General features: G+C 53.8%; 8 protein-coding genes across 8 annotated transcripts; 5 read left to right on the top strand and 3 right to left on the bottom strand.

Annotated features, from left to right (window-relative positions):
• Positions 1-173: 173 nt before the first annotated feature.
• Positions 174-2,513, top strand: CPAR01_11198 (fungal specific transcription factor domain-containing protein; the record flags this gene model as incomplete). Its single annotated transcript, XM_060495457.1, has 2 exons — positions 174-385; positions 440-2,513. The coding sequence occupies 2 exons, from the start codon at positions 174-176 to the stop codon at positions 2,511-2,513; spliced, it is 2,286 nt and encodes a 761-aa protein (XP_060345805.1).
• A 574-nt stretch (positions 2,514-3,087) lies between these two features.
• Positions 3,088-5,714, bottom strand: CPAR01_11197 (uncharacterized protein; the record flags this gene model as incomplete). Its single annotated transcript, XM_060495456.1, has 3 exons — positions 3,088-4,037; positions 4,120-5,547; positions 5,606-5,714. 3 exons carry the CDS (start codon positions 5,712-5,714, stop codon positions 3,088-3,090), a joined length of 2,487 nt encoding a protein of 828 aa, XP_060345804.1.
• Positions 5,715-8,437: 2,723 nt separating this feature from the next.
• CPAR01_11196 (uncharacterized protein) lies at positions 8,438-8,761 on the top strand (the record flags this gene model as incomplete). Its single annotated transcript, XM_060495455.1, has 1 exon — positions 8,438-8,761. A coding segment is annotated over one exon (324 nt), but the record flags the coding sequence as incomplete, so codon positions are not given.
• Positions 8,762-9,143: 382 nt separating this feature from the next.
• CPAR01_11195 (uncharacterized protein) lies at positions 9,144-9,725 on the top strand (the record flags this gene model as incomplete). The annotated part of the gene is made up of 1 exon (XM_060495454.1): positions 9,144-9,725. A coding segment is annotated over one exon (582 nt), but the record flags the coding sequence as incomplete, so codon positions are not given.
• Positions 9,726-10,773: 1,048 nt separating this feature from the next.
• On the top strand, positions 10,774-11,509 carry CPAR01_11194 (uncharacterized protein; the record flags this gene model as incomplete). Its single annotated transcript, XM_060495453.1, has 2 exons — positions 10,774-11,256; positions 11,345-11,509. Coding segments are annotated over 2 exons (648 nt in total), but the record flags the coding sequence as incomplete, so codon positions are not given.
• Positions 11,510-11,750: 241 nt separating this feature from the next.
• Positions 11,751-12,605, bottom strand: CPAR01_11193 (ubiquitin carboxyl-terminal hydrolase, family 1; the record flags this gene model as incomplete). The annotated part of the gene is made up of 2 exons (XM_060495452.1): positions 11,751-12,121; positions 12,233-12,605. 2 exons carry the CDS (start codon positions 12,603-12,605, stop codon positions 11,751-11,753), a joined length of 744 nt encoding a protein of 247 aa, XP_060345800.1.
• A 637-nt stretch (positions 12,606-13,242) lies between these two features.
• CPAR01_11192 (uncharacterized protein) lies at positions 13,243-15,614 on the bottom strand (the record flags this gene model as incomplete). Its single annotated transcript, XM_060495451.1, has 2 exons — positions 13,243-15,453; positions 15,519-15,614. The coding sequence occupies 2 exons, from the start codon at positions 15,612-15,614 to the stop codon at positions 13,243-13,245; spliced, it is 2,307 nt and encodes a 768-aa protein (XP_060345799.1).
• Positions 15,615-16,132: 518 nt separating this feature from the next.
• CPAR01_11191 (synaptobrevin) lies at positions 16,133-16,925 on the top strand (the record flags this gene model as incomplete). The annotated part of the gene is made up of 2 exons (XM_060495450.1): positions 16,133-16,170; positions 16,256-16,925. The coding sequence occupies 2 exons, from the start codon at positions 16,133-16,135 to the stop codon at positions 16,923-16,925; spliced, it is 708 nt and encodes a 235-aa protein (XP_060345798.1).
• Positions 16,926-17,679: the final 754 nt, after the last annotated feature.

Genomic DNA, 17,679 nt, shown 5'->3' with positions numbered 1-17,679 from the left:
CCTCTTCTTCAACCCACATATTTCTAATCCAGGCCCGCTCCTCCAAATCCCCGGCTCTCCGCATATCCCTTCCCCCCAATGTCTCCCGCTCAATTGGGTCTTTCGCCGTGCCGAGGGCCGTGTAAATGCCGACTACAACCACCACCAGCCCAACAACCACGGGGCGGGCGACCATGTTCCACTCCTTTGACAGCCGCCGCAGCCCCGAGGGTTCGGCCGTGAGCTCACCGACAACTTCACGCAAGGTCAACCGCTCATGTCAGGAATGCACGAGACGCAAGGTCAAGTGCGATGGTGGACATCCTTGTGCGAGTTGTCAGTACTACAAGGTTGCAGATTCATGCGAGTACAGGCAGCGTAGCAGACGACATGCTGTGAGCAGGAGGTATGCAGTAACCCTTGCCCATCATTAGATCCCCCGATACTTTCGTTCCTGCAGGATCATCAAGGCTGACGATTACCCCAGTACTCTCGAAAAGACCTCAGAGCAGCTCCGCGCCCAGTCTAGCGTGCTGCAGAAACTCTTCCCTGATGTTGATGTGAACGATCTAGTAGGCAAGAGTCGAGCAGAGTTGCTCGCTTTGTTGCCGCGAGAATCTCTCTTTGTTTTGCGCTCCTCGGTTCCGCAAGCCGACCCTTCACCAGCTGGTGTCTCAGCAGCCGATGAGGATGACGATGATGACGGCCACGATGATTCGGCACAAAATTCTGAAAATGGAGATGCTGCAAACGAGAGACGATGGGATGAGCCAGCCCAGCAGCCGGCGGCCCTTGGCTCTAGCGACGATATCAACGCCATCAGTCTAGCAACAGACCAGCATCGCCGCTCCTATCTCGGCGTCACATCCATGAGTGCCGTTCTCAGGGTGATATTTCGTCTCTGTCCAGCTGCCAAAGAGCACACAGCTCAGAGGGCAAAGGCCTGGAACGATGTCCATTATCAGTCTCAGCTGCTTCCGTCACTCTCTCTTGTCAGCCCCGGCGCGGGCATGAACCCTCTGCGGGAACAGCGCTGTATCGACTTTTACTTTGATCACATCCACCCAGTAACACCGATTCTCAATGAAGATGACTTTAGACGCAACCTTGCGTCAGGAACTCGTCTTGATGGCTCTTGGCTGGCCCTACTCAACATGGTCTACACTCTGGGCTCCATCGCCTCCGGCAGTGACTCCCTCCACGTTCAGTACTATAAACAGGCACGCGCTTACCTCGATCTCGATTCCCTGGGCTCTGGTAACATGGAGAGTCTACAAGCTCTCTGCCTTCTTGGGGGCTACTACTTGCACTACCGAAACTCGCCCAACATGGCGTATGCTGTTCTCGGTGCAGCTCACCGCGTCGCAATAGCCCTAGGATTGCATCGAGAACCCGCACGCAGTCGTGCCGAGAACGTCACGGAGCACAGTAATTACCTCTCACGCGCCGAAACGCGTAGAAGAACCTGGTGGAGTCTTTTCTGCCTCGATACGTGGGCGAGCATGACCCTCGGCCGCCCTACGTGTGGCCGATGGGACAGCAGTACCATGGACACGCTCTTACCCACGCCATTGTTTCCCGATGACCACGTAGCAGCATCGTTACGAGCAAGCTGTCTGTTCTGCCACATCTGTGACAGGATTCAGCATCGTTTTGCGCAACCCGCGCGCTTATCCGCCCGCGAGGCCATGGCTTTCGACCGAGAGCTGGTAGAGTGGCACGACTGTCTTCCCGACTTCCTCAAGAACCCAGCAAATTCTCCACCTCGTCTAACGGAAGCTCGCGAATTCATGCGGAACCGCTACCTCAACGTCCGACTCATCCTTACGCGAAGCTTCTTACTCTACCTAGCCCACGATTATTCCCTCAGACGCGGCGCCAACGCCATCTCGACTGTCCCTGGGCCTACCCCTGACGAGCTAGCCCTCGTTGAAACCTGCCGCTCCGTCGCCATGGAGGCCATCGACGCCATTACACTCTACTGGACACCTAACCGCATCCACGTTTGGAACTCGGCATGGTACCTTTTCCAAGCATGCATGGTTCCAATCCTCTCCATCGCCATTGACACACATGTGCGTAACTCGGTTCATAAGCAGCAGCAGCAGGAACAATCACAATATCCACCGCCACCATCCACAGTCCCCTCGCAAACACCACATCTGGGAATACTACAGATGCCAACAGCAGCGACAATCAACTCCCCCGAGCACAACATCTTCCTACCCTCTTGGTGCGCAAGCCTCACAAAAGCCCTCGAGCTCTTCAACGATATGCGCTCCTGGATGCGCGACTCGGATCGCACCCCCGATATTGTCGGCGCCCTATACGAGGCCGTTACCACCGACCTCGAAGGCTCCGGCGCCGGCTCCGCCATTCGTACGCCCTCGACGGAAAACAGTATAGACATGTCCATGTGGTGCGACGAGCAGCTGGTGGAGATGGACTGGAGTGCATTCCTGGGCGGTGGTGATGGTGATGGCAGTGGCGGCGTTGACGGGATGCATAACAACAACATGTTTGTTTTCACGTGAGTTAGTATGGAAGCGGTTGAGAGTGATGCATTGGCGTACAAGTTCTTTGGAGAGAATTTTGGGCCCCGGAATACCGTCCAAGATTTGCCAGGTTTAGAAAAGAAAGGGGAGGGTTGTTATATCATCTCAGATCTAGGCCTTCCAGTACTTGCTCGCATATATAGACATTGTATTCAAGCGATAAGAATGTATTTGTTATAATGGACAAAGTATGGAAGAGAAGTCACGTACAGAAATATTTGTTAAGTGTAATCTTTTTTTTTTTAACGCACGTAGTGTGCAGAATAAAGAAACCAGATAATAGGCGAAGAATCGAATGAAGTGTGCTATGAATTATACATGGTATCATATTGTTCTATCAAACGGCCAACAAAGTAGACGTGATTCGTGACATCACCCAAAATACGCCCGACAAGCTCTATGTCCCGACCCTTGCTCTTCATTTCCGTCTCCCTCCAAGATCCCTGATAAGATGTCCCTGGGTATAGCCCCTTAAAACTCCTCGATAACACGGACAAATCGCTCTTGCGCCTTACTACTCTCTCACTCGCTGGATACGACACACTTCACGCGCTCACTCACTACCGCCCTGCTTCCCCTCGAACTGGGAAACCCTCCTATGTTGCACTCTGCTGAATCTAGCCAACGCCCGCTGCCGCGCCTTGTCTTCCTTTCGAAGCCGGACGGCGGCCCGGACGTCGACCTTCTCGTCCTTCTCTTCCTCAATACTCTGGTACATGGTCCCCAGTGCCGAGATCCTCTGCGTGCCCCGGCGCCCGAGAGCCAGGTCCGATCGCATGGGGATATCAAACAGGTCATCGTCCTCGTCCTCAGCATCACCATCGCCATCATCAAGAGTAGAAATTGGCGCCTCAATCCTGGGGTCTAAAGAAAACTTTCGATGTAAACGACCACCGGGATTGCTGAGGGAATACTTATGACCAAACCGCTCCGGCGACGTGGTTTCGGGGTCCGGGATGTTAGACAGACTATCAAAGAGACCCGGCAACTGAAGACCGCCTTGGCCATACCCTTCGTCGCTGAAGAGGAGCCCTTCTTCGTGGTCACCGCTTTGTGCTGAACCACGCTTCCGCGTGGTGATGAACGAGTCGGCGTCGATGTCGTCGTCTGACGACAAGTAGTCGTCAATGTTGAACGCATCTCCAAGCTTTGCCGGGGTAATTGGAGAGGGCAAGGCACTCTCCAGTGCTGTGCAGAACGATGCATGGTCACCTGTACCGCTGTGTAAGGAGCTGCAGCTGTCATTGAGGAAGGACGACATGGTAGCCAGATCTACCGTCGTCGTTGTCGTGTGTCGGGAATGAGGTCGTTGAAAGGAGCTGGTGCTCGACATCGTGGGGGTCGCCGACGAAATCGACCAGTGCCGAAGGCTACTCGTCCGCATGGGCACGTGTTCGTAGATCTCGTCCAGCTTGCCCTTTCCAAATGGTACTCCGTTACTCTTGGATCGTGAGTAAGAATCATCCTGGGCTTCACGCCACGAGTGGCCACTTCTCATCACATCTGTCAAGCAAGTCATGTTAGCAGAAGATCTTCCGGGAGTAAATAATAGCAGACAGTAGAGAAATCGACGGTAAAAACTAACGAGGTGAAGGCGCCGGTGAGGACACAACCCCAGAATCAACAAAGCTCTCAACCTCAACTCGACCGACCCATCCTCTTGTGCCGGGCTGTCCATCGGGCTTCGCATTCCGCGGCCACTCGGTAGGACGAGTAGATGCTGCAGCACCGCCTATCGCGGAGAGGGTGTGCCGTTTGGATGGTGACTTCTGGGTTGGGGAGGAGAATGTGGGACTGGCTACTGACCCTCCGCGGGATGGCGGCCTCACCGCCTGGTATGATTCAGTGTGGATAAGACCTGACGAAGTCTTTGGTCGTTGCTGGACCGGTAACGAGTAGTTGTGCTTGACCAAGTACGTTGGCTTTTGGGTCGTCTTTGGTGACATCGATGGATCAAGATGCCCTCTCCCAGATGTAAAGATGCCCAATTCGTTCAGGGGAGCTTCGCCTCCGAGAGTAGATCGCCTCTTATGCTTTCGACCATTTGGGGATCCAGAAGCATCCGCTGTCGATTTTCTTAGACTCAGCGTTCTACCGTTTGTTGCATTCGATGGCGTCGTAGGAATGTAAGCACCTAGCGATTGCCTTCGACGGCCACGAATCGTCTCCGAAACAGACTCCATGATTGGCTCGCGGTCAAGGGAGCCTTCAAGATTGAATATGTTAGTTCGGAATGGTACCTGGCCGAGGCTCGCCGATGTCAGAGACTTCGTGCGAGCCTCGTTGTCCAGTGAATCGTGGCGTCGGGGGGGCTTGAACGTTTGTTCTTTGTCTCCGAACTGGGCTCTTGCTGGAACCGCAAACGCGTCGTTGTGTCGATCCCGCGGACTACCACCGTTTGATGCGTAAAATGCTTGGACTTTGTCGGATTCAAGGTCTACTCCATTCTCGCCAATGTTGCGGTCAGCAACATCTTCTCCGTAATCCCGAGCGCCCGATGCCTTCACTCGACTCTGAAATCCCGAAGGCTTGATCTCGGATTGTGCATCCAGCAGATCAATGAAGCCTCTGACTGCGGCTGTGCTTGTACTTTGCATGGAAAGGTGGCGGTTATGGGTGAAGGGAGCAGTTGGTGGGCGAAACGGATCTCCCTCGAACGGTATTGCTGTAGAGTTGCTGCTTCGTTTTGGAGCGGGAGATAGTCCCGATAGACCAGACGTCGTCGATGTAAGTGACCCGATTCGTGGTTTCCTGAACGACAAAGGCGGACCCCTCGATGAGTCTCTCCCCCAGCGGCCGGACGGAGACGGTGAAAAGCTGGGAGGTACAGCGCTGCCCGGCGCAGAACTCGGGCGCTCGACGCTGGAATCGCGGAATCGCAAGACGGGCGGTGCCGGGGCAGAAGCTTCGGAACCCGCTGCAAGAGACAAGTTGGTTTCGCTCATCTTATGATGAGACCGTTGAAGGTCCTCGAAGACATTGGTTGGTCCATTGCCGGCAACCGGGTAGGTACCTAGGGATTCATGTAAGTTTAGACTACGAAGTCGGGCTGAGTATTGGATCAATCCTACCTAGAAGCGGGGGAAGAGAAGCTGTCGTAGCATCGTATGCTTGCGCCTTGATACCGTTTGATGACTTGTCAGATGACCTTTTGGACGAGAAGAATTTCAAGAAGCCCATTGTCGCAGCCTTTCGCCCTCCATATGGCGACTACACGAGACGACTAGGATGCTGTGAACTGACAGCAGACTCAAGGTTGCTTCCGGTCGAAAGCGATGTTGAAGGCGAAATTCAAAGGCTGGAGGACAGTTGAGCACCGAGAGCGCGAGGCCTCATCGCATGTAGGATTGCGATGTGAAAAAAAACACTGGAACAGACGACGACGAGAAGAAGGAAGGGGGTACCAGGAGAAGGGGGAGAGGGAAGTCTAAAAGCCGAGCGGGTAGGCTGGATAGCATCAGATCCTAGAACCTAGGTGGACTAAAGGAAAAGGAAAGGAGGGACTATGCGACACGACGAGTCGTGTAAGGGTGCTAAGGCTGAAGTGCGTGCATATACATGACGGAGCGGAGCGAATGAGCAGAAAATAGTCTACGCTAGACCGTGTTTTGGGCCCAGGTCGAAGGCTTCGTGCAGTTAAACGATGCGATACCCATGTCCCCGAGCGTGGCTGCTCCGAGTTGCATGGTGTGATGGAGCACACACACCCGCGGGAGAGCCATGGTTTCCGTCAAAGGCCAAGCATCGAGACATTGAGATTTTTCCCCTTCTGAAGAGCCGGAATGTCCAAAGGCCAGATCACTGCCCACCCACAATTCGTCACATGAACGGGTGGCTACTTTCTGCCCATCTTAGAAGACGAAGTCTGTCTTCAATACACAACGTGTGAAGAGAAAGACTATACTTTAGAAAGCGTCGGAGATAACCAGAGTTCCAGGTTGCCTACTCTTGGGCGGAGCAGGGGAAGCTTCAATCAGATGCTGATTTCCACATGTCCGAATCATCTGTTTGTCTTGGAATACAAACAGGCTTCTGAGCGCCTCGAGGAATGGCGCAGGAGTGGCAAAGAAGCTTAGAACAGGCTTGTTGGTGTGGTGTGGTGGTGACAAGACTCGTTGCTCGGACGAAATGGCGCATCAAGGTTTCGAAAACAGGTAAGCAGAACGGATAGATGGTCGGATGGGAGGGAATGGGATGGACCGCGGCCCGTGCGAAAGTGACAACAAAGGTGTGAAGAGCACGAAACGGCTTACAAGCCTGTTTCATGGTCTAGTTCTCTGTAGTATCTCAAGACCTCCGGCCGTTGGTGTTGCTGTCCGGCTCGAGTGCAAGTGGATGAGGTCTCTCGTTCCCACGCTTCTCGGTGAACTTCTGCTGGGGCACCACGATTGCCAAACCGAAAGCTCAAGGCAATCCATCCATCAAAACAGCCTGATTGGTCTCGGCCTGTCGGTACCAAGGTATCGAAGTCGAGGTTGTGCCTGGGTTTCGAGGTTAATTGCTAACCTGGAGGATTGGAGGAGATTCCAGATCTTGATAGCTGTTGCAAGCGCAAACAAGCATGGATCTGTTCCAAAGGACGACGATGCGCCTCCACGATGCTGGTCACTCTGCCGATCCGAGAAAGAAGAAAACATGGCACTGGGTTCAGGGGTCAGACGTCGTAATTGATGCCACCTCGGAGAAAAAGCAATCGACGAGGGTTGGAAAGAAGCCCATTTGCCAGCTGCTTTTATTGGCAGCACCAGGTGACTGGTCTGAGGACTAGCCATCTTAGTGTGTCCCAGGAACAAAGTCAAAGAATTCCTGTTGGACAACGCCAGTCGGTAGCGTATGGCTTTGCTCCGTTGGTCTTGGAAAAACTGGACTTTGTCAAAGTGGGCACGACGTTTGGAATGCCTATCGAACCGAGTGGTCGTGGTCAACGGCGCAGACGGATGGATGTTTGTTCTTGGTAGTCGTGAGGTATTAGTCGTCGATCGGCAGTGGCATCAAAGCAGGCGTCGTCCCGCCAAACGGCGCGTATCGAACCATGTTGACGACACGTTTCTCCGCTCATCTGTTTTGAAGCGTCGTCTGCCTGCATCTTGCATTGTGTCCATCTTGCTTGCGTATTTTCCATGAGCGTGCCTGTGCATGGCCCTGGATTGATCATGGTTGAGGGTCCCCGGCCCCTGGTGTAGATGTGCGTGTGCGAGACATCTTTTCTGCGCCCCCTGCTGATTGGAGGCGGGCGGAAGCAGATCACTCAGGGATTCGCCCCTGGTGTTGTTCCTCGAATGTGTTGGCCGCGATTCGATGGAACTGAAATGACGCATCGAAAGTCAATTATCAACCTTGGAGGCTGGCGTGTGTGCCGCGTCAAATTGCTCCAAGCTGGCAAGCCCAACAAGTCATTGAGCATAAGGCAAGGCAAGGGAGTACGGCCGAGTCAACAAGATGTCATGCGTATGGTTGCTCAGGTCGCCACAATGCTGGAAAAGCATCGAGTCTCCGGCGCTAGCTGCGGTGTTGCTCAATGAATGCAGGGTCTGCCACCTCAGCACGGTGTGCGGTGTGCGGTGTGCGGTGTGAGGTTTGCTAGTCCCAGCTGAACGGACTGCGAACCAAGTTGCCCAGAACGACTCTATTCTGGGTGGTGGCGGGAAAATGGTATAATTTCGAGGCATTGCTTCGTGTGACGGATGTCGGAGACGTGAAAAATTCCTTCGATATTGGTAATTAATGGATCAATTGATGTTTGATGGAAATTCCGCCGTGTTACAGGAAAGAGTCGGCGAACCCCAAGGTACCCGTGAGTCGTGGCCCATCACTCTTGAGTCTGTGTCCGGGAAGTCAGGTACCGCGTCACACCTGCCACATAGTCTGCTTAGTCACTTGTGTTGGATTAGGTACTTTGTAGATGTTCTGGACGCCTCGCAGCTGCCGATATTTCTTTTCCGTTGCCAATCTTTGCTTCTCCCTTCTGTAAAGGACCATTTCCAAGAATCAACCGGAAACGAGATTGTGTGAGCATCATCACGTCAAAGCATCGACACGTCAACTTTTCAGCTGTGTCAGAGAATGTGACAGAAATCAGCCACTCTCAATGTTGCGGCCGGATGCATGATGGCGACGGACACCGCAGTGGGAAATGGCGATTGCCGGCAGCAATGCCGCAATCTGCTGCTTGGCTTCACAAACGAACGGAACCCGGCCCATCCTTCTTTTCTGTCTTCTCTCTCTAGGTCGGTGCGTGAGCGTCCCATTTGCGCTTTCCTTACACTGACAGGGTGAGCTGGGCACCATAACACGTTAATTTACCAAAGTTGCTCACCGGCGAACGGCAAGCGCCTCTATTCAGGGGGAGGCATCTAGTCCGTATCCGCAGAGTGGTGGATTGTTTGCTATACATGGGCAAGCTCTCAGCGTTTCATACCGCGCGATCTGGCTAGCCTTCTAGCGGCGATCGGCCACCACGTGGAACACGGTGGTTTCTATGGATCGTTCTATCCTAACTCTCCCAATTTGCTCCCGATATTACCATCATAGGCCTTTCAAGTCCAACTCGCGCTTTCAAGTGAGCGATAGCTTCAAAAATGCATCCAGAACTCCGAGGGGTTGCCGTTATGCAGCAGAGTGGTTCCAGAAGCGTTATACTGGAGCCCGTTCAGCTTGCTTCTCCATACCAACCTCAATCATGGTCTGATTTCCAGACTTACGGCCGCACCCAAACACAGGCGGGGTACCCCGTTCAGGGGAAAGGATCTTCCACCACCCCTCGCGTTCACAAATGAAGGGTCCAGGAAGAGGCAAGGCCAGCGACACTACCAGGACGCCATCACGCCGTCTGGTATGCCCATTCCTTTTGTGGGCGGGAGACCCGCAGTCCGGCGCAACTCTCCCAGATTCAAGCACGTCGGCCCCCGGCGCCGCTCGGACGGTGCACCGTGCTTCCCATTCGACGTCCGAACGTTGAACACTGCAGAACCCGAGGTCCGAGCGGGCATGTCAGACTGTGGATGGTGCTGGTGCTTAGGTGGTGCTGTTCCCGCGGTCCGTCCGACCTTTCGGGGCTTGGGGAGCCTCACAATCACAGAAGTCTTGCGCGGAGAAGCGAGAGAAACAAGCTTCCGGATGAAACCCACGTTGTTCGATCACTGCTGTTGCAGATACTATAGTACGAGATTCCAACCCCGAGAAACTGGATGAACTCTTTGAATCCTCGATATATGGCATAATGAATACGGTGGGAGCCGGAGTTGCCAAGAATGATTCAACTGCTGCAGACAAGTGTCGTGGCGCCGCCTCATCTCTCGCTGCCGGTGTCATCACACGCACTATACCCAATTCTTCAAAGACTACCTCCAAGTGCCTCAGGGGAAGTCAGTCTTGAGGTTATCATTGGGTACAGGTCTACACACCGTCAACTACCACTAGTCACTGGTTTGAGGCTTTCCCCGGAGTCTTATCAAGATGGCTTCCACGAGTAAACCAAGTCGGAGTGTCAATACTCAGAGGGGGCCTTCTATCCGTGACTAGCTCGAACACGAGGGGTCTTATGACATCTCGTAGGTTCCGGTTGCCGATCGCAAAGAGCATACTTCGATTCACTAAGTACTTAAGATTGACATTTCAGGTAAGCCTAAGTAAGCAGATCATGCAACGGTTACGGTGATTGGGCTGTGGACTTGATAATAATCTCAACATAAGTACTGTGACAAATTGAAGAGGGCAGAAATCTCCGTTGCGTATGGTACGTGATCGAACTGGCAGAGGCAAGAGACCTGTGACTCTACCTTTGCAATTCGCAGTTGCCTACCAGTGAGGTCGTGTAGGCACTTGATGGGAGAGAAAATGAGGGGAGGCGCCTTCTCTCTAGTTTTTGAGGCGTCTTCCAATGAAGGAGCGAGGCAACCCGGACCTTCCATGATGTAAATGAAGTCCAACGAGAAGGCACACACACCTTGGGATACCTCTTTGTGACTACTAACAACACGAAGCATCCTCGTTTAATACCATCTCCATCTTCATCGTACAATCACCACCTCTTAGCTCATGATAATTGCGATTCAAATCACCACACGCCTCACCTCCTCGGCATCTTCACCTTTGATTCCCTGATCACATAGTACCCCTCCGGAAGCTGTCCTAACAACTAGCTTGGCTGCCAGCATCCTGTCCTTGTCCCAACTATCCTCCAGGAACGATGCCAGACAACAACCAGCCCCAACAGCAGGCCGACACCAACCAGGGTTAGGTTCCCTTCTTCACCGAGCACGACGGCTCCCCCATCATCGAGGATACCAGAAAGAGCCCCCCGCTCAGTACCAAGTCTTCTCCTTCTTCCGCTTCTGACAAGCCCTTCGCCACGCCCAACGGGGATAATGCACTGCCCAAATACCTCACCTTGACTCATGATCTTCGTCATGCCGCGCAGGCGCAGGCACCAGAGACACCCAATGACCACAAATACGGAGAGCAGACGCCGAGAAACTGGCCTGATCTCGCTTCGGAGAGCATTCCACCGTCCGTCGGAGTCAAGTACTCTTCTACGTCAAAGGCAGTAGGGAAGGCAATGCCCACTACAACTGACAACCTCGCCGATTCTCACAGAAAGTCCAAGACGGAATTCAACTCGCTCCCTTCCGAGCTTCTTCACATGAGCCTGGGGCTTACCAGCGGGCCTGATACCGGAGCCCAGGCCCACAGAAAGTCGTCGACCGAGTTCAAGGAGGTTGTAGTAACGGAAGGCAAGTGCACTTTTCGCTATACATCGGTTTACCTAAGACTAACGTTGTCAATACAAATACCTAGACGCGGAAGATCAGTCAGATATGCGAGAGGATGTTGGCCCGCTCGACTTCGATCTCCAGGAGCCCGCCAACACTCCTTCTGAGGGACGCAGAGACGAAGATAGAAGGACGACCGGCCAGTTGTGGAGGAAGCCTGAGTCACGGGACTCAGCGCAGCTTTGGAAGTCAAATAGTCGGTAGAAGTAGGCGTCGGTAGACTGACTTTGATGGAGCGGTCCATGGTGGTGGACACGATCGTGGAAATACACCTATGTAACGAGTAGTCATTCCTCTAGTCATTCTTTGAACACAGCAAAAGCTGAAACTTTCATCCTCACATCTTCATTTCACTCCTCTAGATTGAACAGAGAATAATTGAACCACGCCCAACCTAAACGCCAAATAACATGCTATACCTGTTCCATCATCCAACCTCGACCTCTCAATCAAGAGACCCAGCCAACGCAACAGCACTAAACCGCAAATCCGCGCCCTCCCTCTCGAGGAACTTGCGCGGGCCCCACGTCAGCGCCTTCTCGCTCAACACATCCTCGCCGGACTCGAGCTGGCCGCGGTTCAACGGGCCCTTGCGCCGCCCGTCGAGCTCCCACAGCGTGCCGTCGTCGCCGCGCACGAAGCAGACGTAGTGCAGGTCCACATCGTCCGAGGCCTCGGGCGCCTCGGTCGCGCCCTGCGACGCGGCTTCGCGGTGCGCCGTGGCGAGGGCGGGCGTCTTCTCGAGGAGCTGGGCGCGGGAGGCGGGTTCGAGGGGTTCGGCTGTTTCGAGTAGGGTGTTGAGGTCGGATGGTTTCTCTGTTCATTCGTCAGAACCAACGTTGTATCACAACGAAGTAGCTTGTACAGGAAAGGCAGGAAAAGAAGGTATATGAAGAACGGCGTGACAGGAGGGTGATGGATACGTACGAATATACTCCCTCGCAGGCCCATTAGCAACAGCATGCAACAACCCCATGAGACCGCACGCATTCCTAATCGTCTGGCGGAACCACAAAACGGGCTCCTGCGGGCCTTTACCCTTGTACTCGTCCAGCAGGGCGTCCTCGGCCAGTCGATGGCTCTCGTAGGCGGCGCTGACGGGGAAGACGAGGAGGACGGCGAGGGCGGGGCGCGGGACGAAGGAGAGCATGTCCGGGTCGGTGAGGGAGTAGACGTCGTGGATCTGGAGGGCCGGGGAGAGGCCGAGCTTGTGGAGGAGGGAGGTCATGAGCTCCGGGTTGGCTTCGAGGGGGATGAAGGCCGGGGCTGCGGCGGAGGGGTCGGGGTTTGTGGATGTCATTCTGGAGGACTTGTGTTTTTGCTGTCTTGTTCCGCCCTGGTTATTTGGTTTTCAGTGTTGGTTTGTAACGTGTGGGTGTGGTTTGTGAAAGAGATTTGACAGAGTGTTGCGTTTGCTTGGGTGATGTAGGATGAAGGGCGCGGGCCAGTTGGAGTTGCTGAGAAGACAAGCAAGGTAGAGCTGCCATGTCACTTTGCCCCTCCAAAAGCAACTGGGATACATGGTGGGGTCGGTGAGGTAACCGGCAGGGGTCGCCTGCGGTGAGCCCAGAATGCGGGGTGGTCAGTTTGGAGCTTGGGGTAGAGCGACGCCAGCCAAGGACTTTCTTATATTCAGAGTTTGACCACCTGCGAATGGTACAGTTCCTCTTTAAGATGTGTGGAGGGTATTTTCAGAATCCTATGATATCTATATTATATCTTCTTCTGGATTATATCCTGTTCCTACTCCTTTCGTGATGTCTGTGTTATAGTATACAAGGCCCCAACCAAGCCTCCTTACTCATGCCTTTCGATATGCTTTGCCTGTGCCACCAGACAGAATATTGTACAAGTGAGTGTAGCTACAAGACTACATTGTTTTACATAAGCCGAAGCTCCCAAAGCTCCTTTTCAGCCTCCAGTCTGAGACTGTCCTATTAGACGGCAGACTCTTCTTTCGGCTTCTCCTCCTTGTCTTTCAGCCCGGTCTCATAATCACTCTCATCCACCACCAGAGGCTCATCGAGCCCCGCAGAGCTCTGGTCAAAAACGATAGAGTCGTCCTCGGAAGGCGCGAGACCAGCGAGCTTCTCTGCACTACTTTCGTCTTCCTCTTCTTGGAGTCTGCGTAGCTCCACCTCCATTTCCGCCTTCATATCCTTGGCCCTCGCCTCCCTGCGTCGCTTCTCACGAACCTTGGTGTGTACCTCAGGGTCGAAGACGGCGTTGTTCTCGAGGTAGAACTCAATCTTCTCCTCGACGGCGTCCTTGACGTGGAACGCGAGCGCCTGACTCGTGAAGATGTTGGGGAAGCGGTAGCTCACCCACAAGTACAAGGTGATGGCCGCGTGCAGGGACTCGATGGCGTGAAGGTACCGCCTTCCCTGATTGTTGAAGTCTTCGAGCGTGGCGTCAAGCAGCTCCAGCTGGATGGGCTGGATATCGTATAGAGCGCCGTTGCTCCTCGTCGAGATGCACTTGGCAATGGCCTTGAGAAGGTCCATCTGTCCCTGCTCCCGAAGTGAGATTGGCGCGTGAAGAACGGTGATGCGGTCCTGAATCGTCAAGGGGAACTCCTGGATGGTGTCTGCGATCTTGGCGCTGATTTCAGGAACATAAACCGTGAAGCGCTCCGAGACGGGCGCGAGTTCGCGCAATCGCAAGAGGATAAAGCTGAGAGGCGTATCGGGAGGGAAGTATTCGGCGAACTGCTCGATAATGTGCGATGGGGGGTGAATACCTGCAGCCTCGAGCGGTGCCGTTTCAGTGTTGAACCCCTTTGCAATCGCGGGCAGATCCTCGTCAGCAAGCGTTGTGACGTAGCCAACCTTCCTCTCTTCAACTTGGGTGGCTTTATCACTCGTTGTAGTAGCTGCCTGCCGAGCAGTCTTGTATCTTCCTGCTCTGCCACCAATTTGTTTGATTTCGGATGTCGTCAGCGTACGATACTGTGTACCGTCGTGCTTCATTGACGTCTCAAAGATGACGCGTTTGATCTCCAGGTTTAGGCCCATGCCGATGGCATCGCTAGCCACCAAGAAATCGTAGTCATTGTTGGGATCGTTGAACAGAGCTGCCTGCTGCGCACGGGTCTCAGGTGGCAGTGAACCGTAGACAATAGCGCATCGACGGCCGGTTGTCTCCTCGATGGCGTTCTTCAGACCGTGAAGGTTGACACGCGTGAAAGCCACAACGGCATCGCCCTTTTCCAGATTGGAAAGATCGTTGCCGAGACTCTTCTCCATCGTTTGCAACGGACTGAGTCTTTCATACCGATGAACAATGCACTTATCGCCGATACTTGAGCAGATGGACTTGATGAGGTCGACAACTCGTTCTTCGCCACAGAGATGGACTTCTTTCGCCATGACGCCGAGGAGTGCCTGAGTCCACGCCCACCCTCGCTCATCATGACCAATCATCTGAATCTCGTCTATAACCGCCACATCAACAATTCGATTCAGAGGCGTCATCTCGACGGTGCAGCTGATGAAGTAATTATCGGCGTCCGGTATGCGCTGCTCCTCGCCTGTGACCATGGCGCAAGGCTTCCCGTTGGCCTGGAACCGAGAGTAGATCTCGTGGGCCAGGAGACGAAGAGGCCCTCCGTAAATACCGGACTTGGAGTTCATCAGAGCCTGCAACGCCCGATATGTCTTTCCAGAGTTCGTCGGTCCGACGTGCAAGTGAATTGTACGCTGCATGGCTCGTGTGGCGGGAAACCACTCCATGGGATACCGCAAATCAGCCAACTTCCTCTGCCGCGCCGTCGAGTGTGTCAATTTCGATCGCAGCATGAAGCTCTGGAACGAGTATCGCAGCTCTGCCGTCAGGCCCTTGACGTCGCCACGGATGAAGGCGTTTCGTAGGGACCAGAACAACGGGTTCTCCTTGCGTAATGTTGCACCCTTGTTGGCCAAGCCGATGGCTTTTTGTATGGTGTCGCGGAATAGGGCGATTTCGTTATTGAGGCCATACTCGCTTCGAACCCCAAAGTTTCGGTACTCGGTATTGGTCTCTGACCAACGTCCCATGTTGTCAATGACGACGTTGAACTGAGTGAGAATCATGTTCCTGAAGACGTCGTATTTGGATGTTTTGCGGTCGGGAGGTGAGTATTTCCTGGTAGAATACCTTCCAAGTGTCGCCTGCAAATTACAATGGTCAGAATTTGTCCGGTAAGTAGAATAGGGAGGCAGAAGCTGCCGCGTACCTGGTAGGCGGACGGAGAGGATGTTGCGAAGCCATGGCCTGGCGCAAGACGTGTCGCCGCTGCGCAGAGCTTCGTGGCTCGCAAAACTGATCTCATGGTGGGCGAATTGCTGCACAACAAACCATGGCTAATAACATGCAAACAGCATGCTTGTTTGGGTACGTCAATGACAAGATCGTCTACGTGCTACCCTCCGTTCGCAGTCGTGCACCTATGCAGTGGGAGGAGCATGGTGGTCACTGACTTCCATGAAGGCACTGGGAAATTTTGGGAACCGATAAGAGGTCTGGAATGCTTATCGCCATGACCCCTGATTCGCCCTTGGCAGGTGAACGTGGGTCGCCCCACTCCGACTTAGCGCCTCCGCCTCCGATTGCACCGTCCTCGTCGTCATCACGCATCCAGATCCCCAGGTCCCCAGGTTCCCACATTGCATTCTGCGACAGCGCCCATCACGCCGACTTCCGACTCGTCTACACTACCTACGAACGTACGCAACCCGCCGTCGCATCTCGAATATCGTTGCCTATTCCCCCTTCGGTGTATTGAAAAGGAATCGAAAGCATCTCAAGATAGGCCCCTTAGATCCTTTGGACACCCCAATACCTATCATCATGGCTTCTTCATCGACGCCTATCACCCCGTTGCTCTAGTAAGAAGACGGCCACGACCTTTCCCTCCCGGCTCAAATCTCCCCCCTCTGTTGGACACATTACTGACATGCCGTTGTCCTATAGCTCGTGCATAGCGCACAACAACACCATCCTCAGCGAATGCACCACATCGGCCGTATCGCAAACCTCTTCCCTCGCCTCCGTCATCCTCCCCAAAATCGAGCACAACACCCCCCAGAAGCTGACCTACACCCACGGCTCGCACCACATCCACTACATCGCCGAGGCGCCCTCTGATCACCCAGACCACCCCTCCGCCGGCGGCCTCACCTTCCTCGTCATCGCCGACGCCTCGCTGGGCCGCCGTATCCCCTTTGGTTTCCTCTTTGAGATCCGCCGCCGCTTCCTCGAGCAGTTCCCCGCCGAGACGACCGATTACGCCGAGCTGCCCAACTACGGCGCCGCCAGCTACAATGGCCAGCTCAAGAAGTTCATGGTCGACTTCGGCACCACGAGCGGCGGCAAGGACGACGCAATCTCCAACGTCCAGCGCGAGATCGACGATGTCCGGGGCATCATGACGCGCAATATCGAGGGCTTGCTCGAGAGGGGCGAGCGCATCGACTTGCTCGTCGACAAGACGGACCGTCTCGGCGGCAGCGCGCGCGAGTTCCGCGTCCGCAGCCGCGGTCTCAAGAGAAAGATGTGGTGGAAGAACGTCAAGCTGATGGCGCTCCTCACGCTGGTCGTGGTGCTCATCGTACTCGCCATTGTGATTGCGGTGAAGAACTAAAAGCAAGCAGGACAACTGTTTTCGCCTGGTTCTAGGTTTGGAGGGTTTGGCTTCGAATTGGCTTCGTGTAGCGGGCACGGGGCTATGTACACATGAACGCGACGTGTTTCGATGGTGTAGAGTGCTGCTAGTCAAATTGGGCAAATGGTTTGGCTTGAAATGGCGAAACGGGAAACGCAACTTTTTTTGGGAAACAAAACGACGGAGGCTTTTAATTTTCGTTATGAAGAAACCCTCGATGGGGTTACACTCAACCACACATCTCCTAAACTGTCACTTGTGGGTTCAGGAACCACATCGAAATACAAGTAAATTAATCAATTCATTTCCACTCACCACTCGTGTATGCAAGTGCTTAGAACGCGGCACAGCGGCCCTTCTCTGAAGATGGATCCAGTATATCTTGAGTATATGATAATGGTAATGAGATAATGATTAGGAGGGTTGAGTAATCCTGTTGAGCTTCTATCATTTGAGCCGAACAATTTCAATGTACTGGGTAGCACATCCGAAGCCGAATATAAATCGGCAAGACAAAATCAGAAATGGTCCCACCAGAAATTTACAAAGAAGCGGCACGAGAGATAGATAATTCCAGGCAGTTCATGACCAGACATCCATAGCCCATTCAAAGCCAAATCTTATCGATCCATATTCCATGCCGATGCTCTCTAGTATGTACACTTCTGTCCTAGAGAGGCCAGTATAACCTAGTGGTACCTGATACACCACATCCCTTGAGCTTCACTGCACC

This window comes from Colletotrichum paranaense (assembly GCF_030867605.1).
Source record: "Colletotrichum paranaense strain IMI 384185 chromosome Unknown Scaffold_9.1, whole genome shotgun sequence".
Classification (NCBI taxonomy): domain Eukaryota; kingdom Fungi; phylum Ascomycota; class Sordariomycetes; order Glomerellales; family Glomerellaceae; genus Colletotrichum; species Colletotrichum paranaense.
The sequence above is the reverse complement of the archived record's forward strand: the minus strand, read 5'-3'. Positions and strand labels throughout refer to the sequence as shown.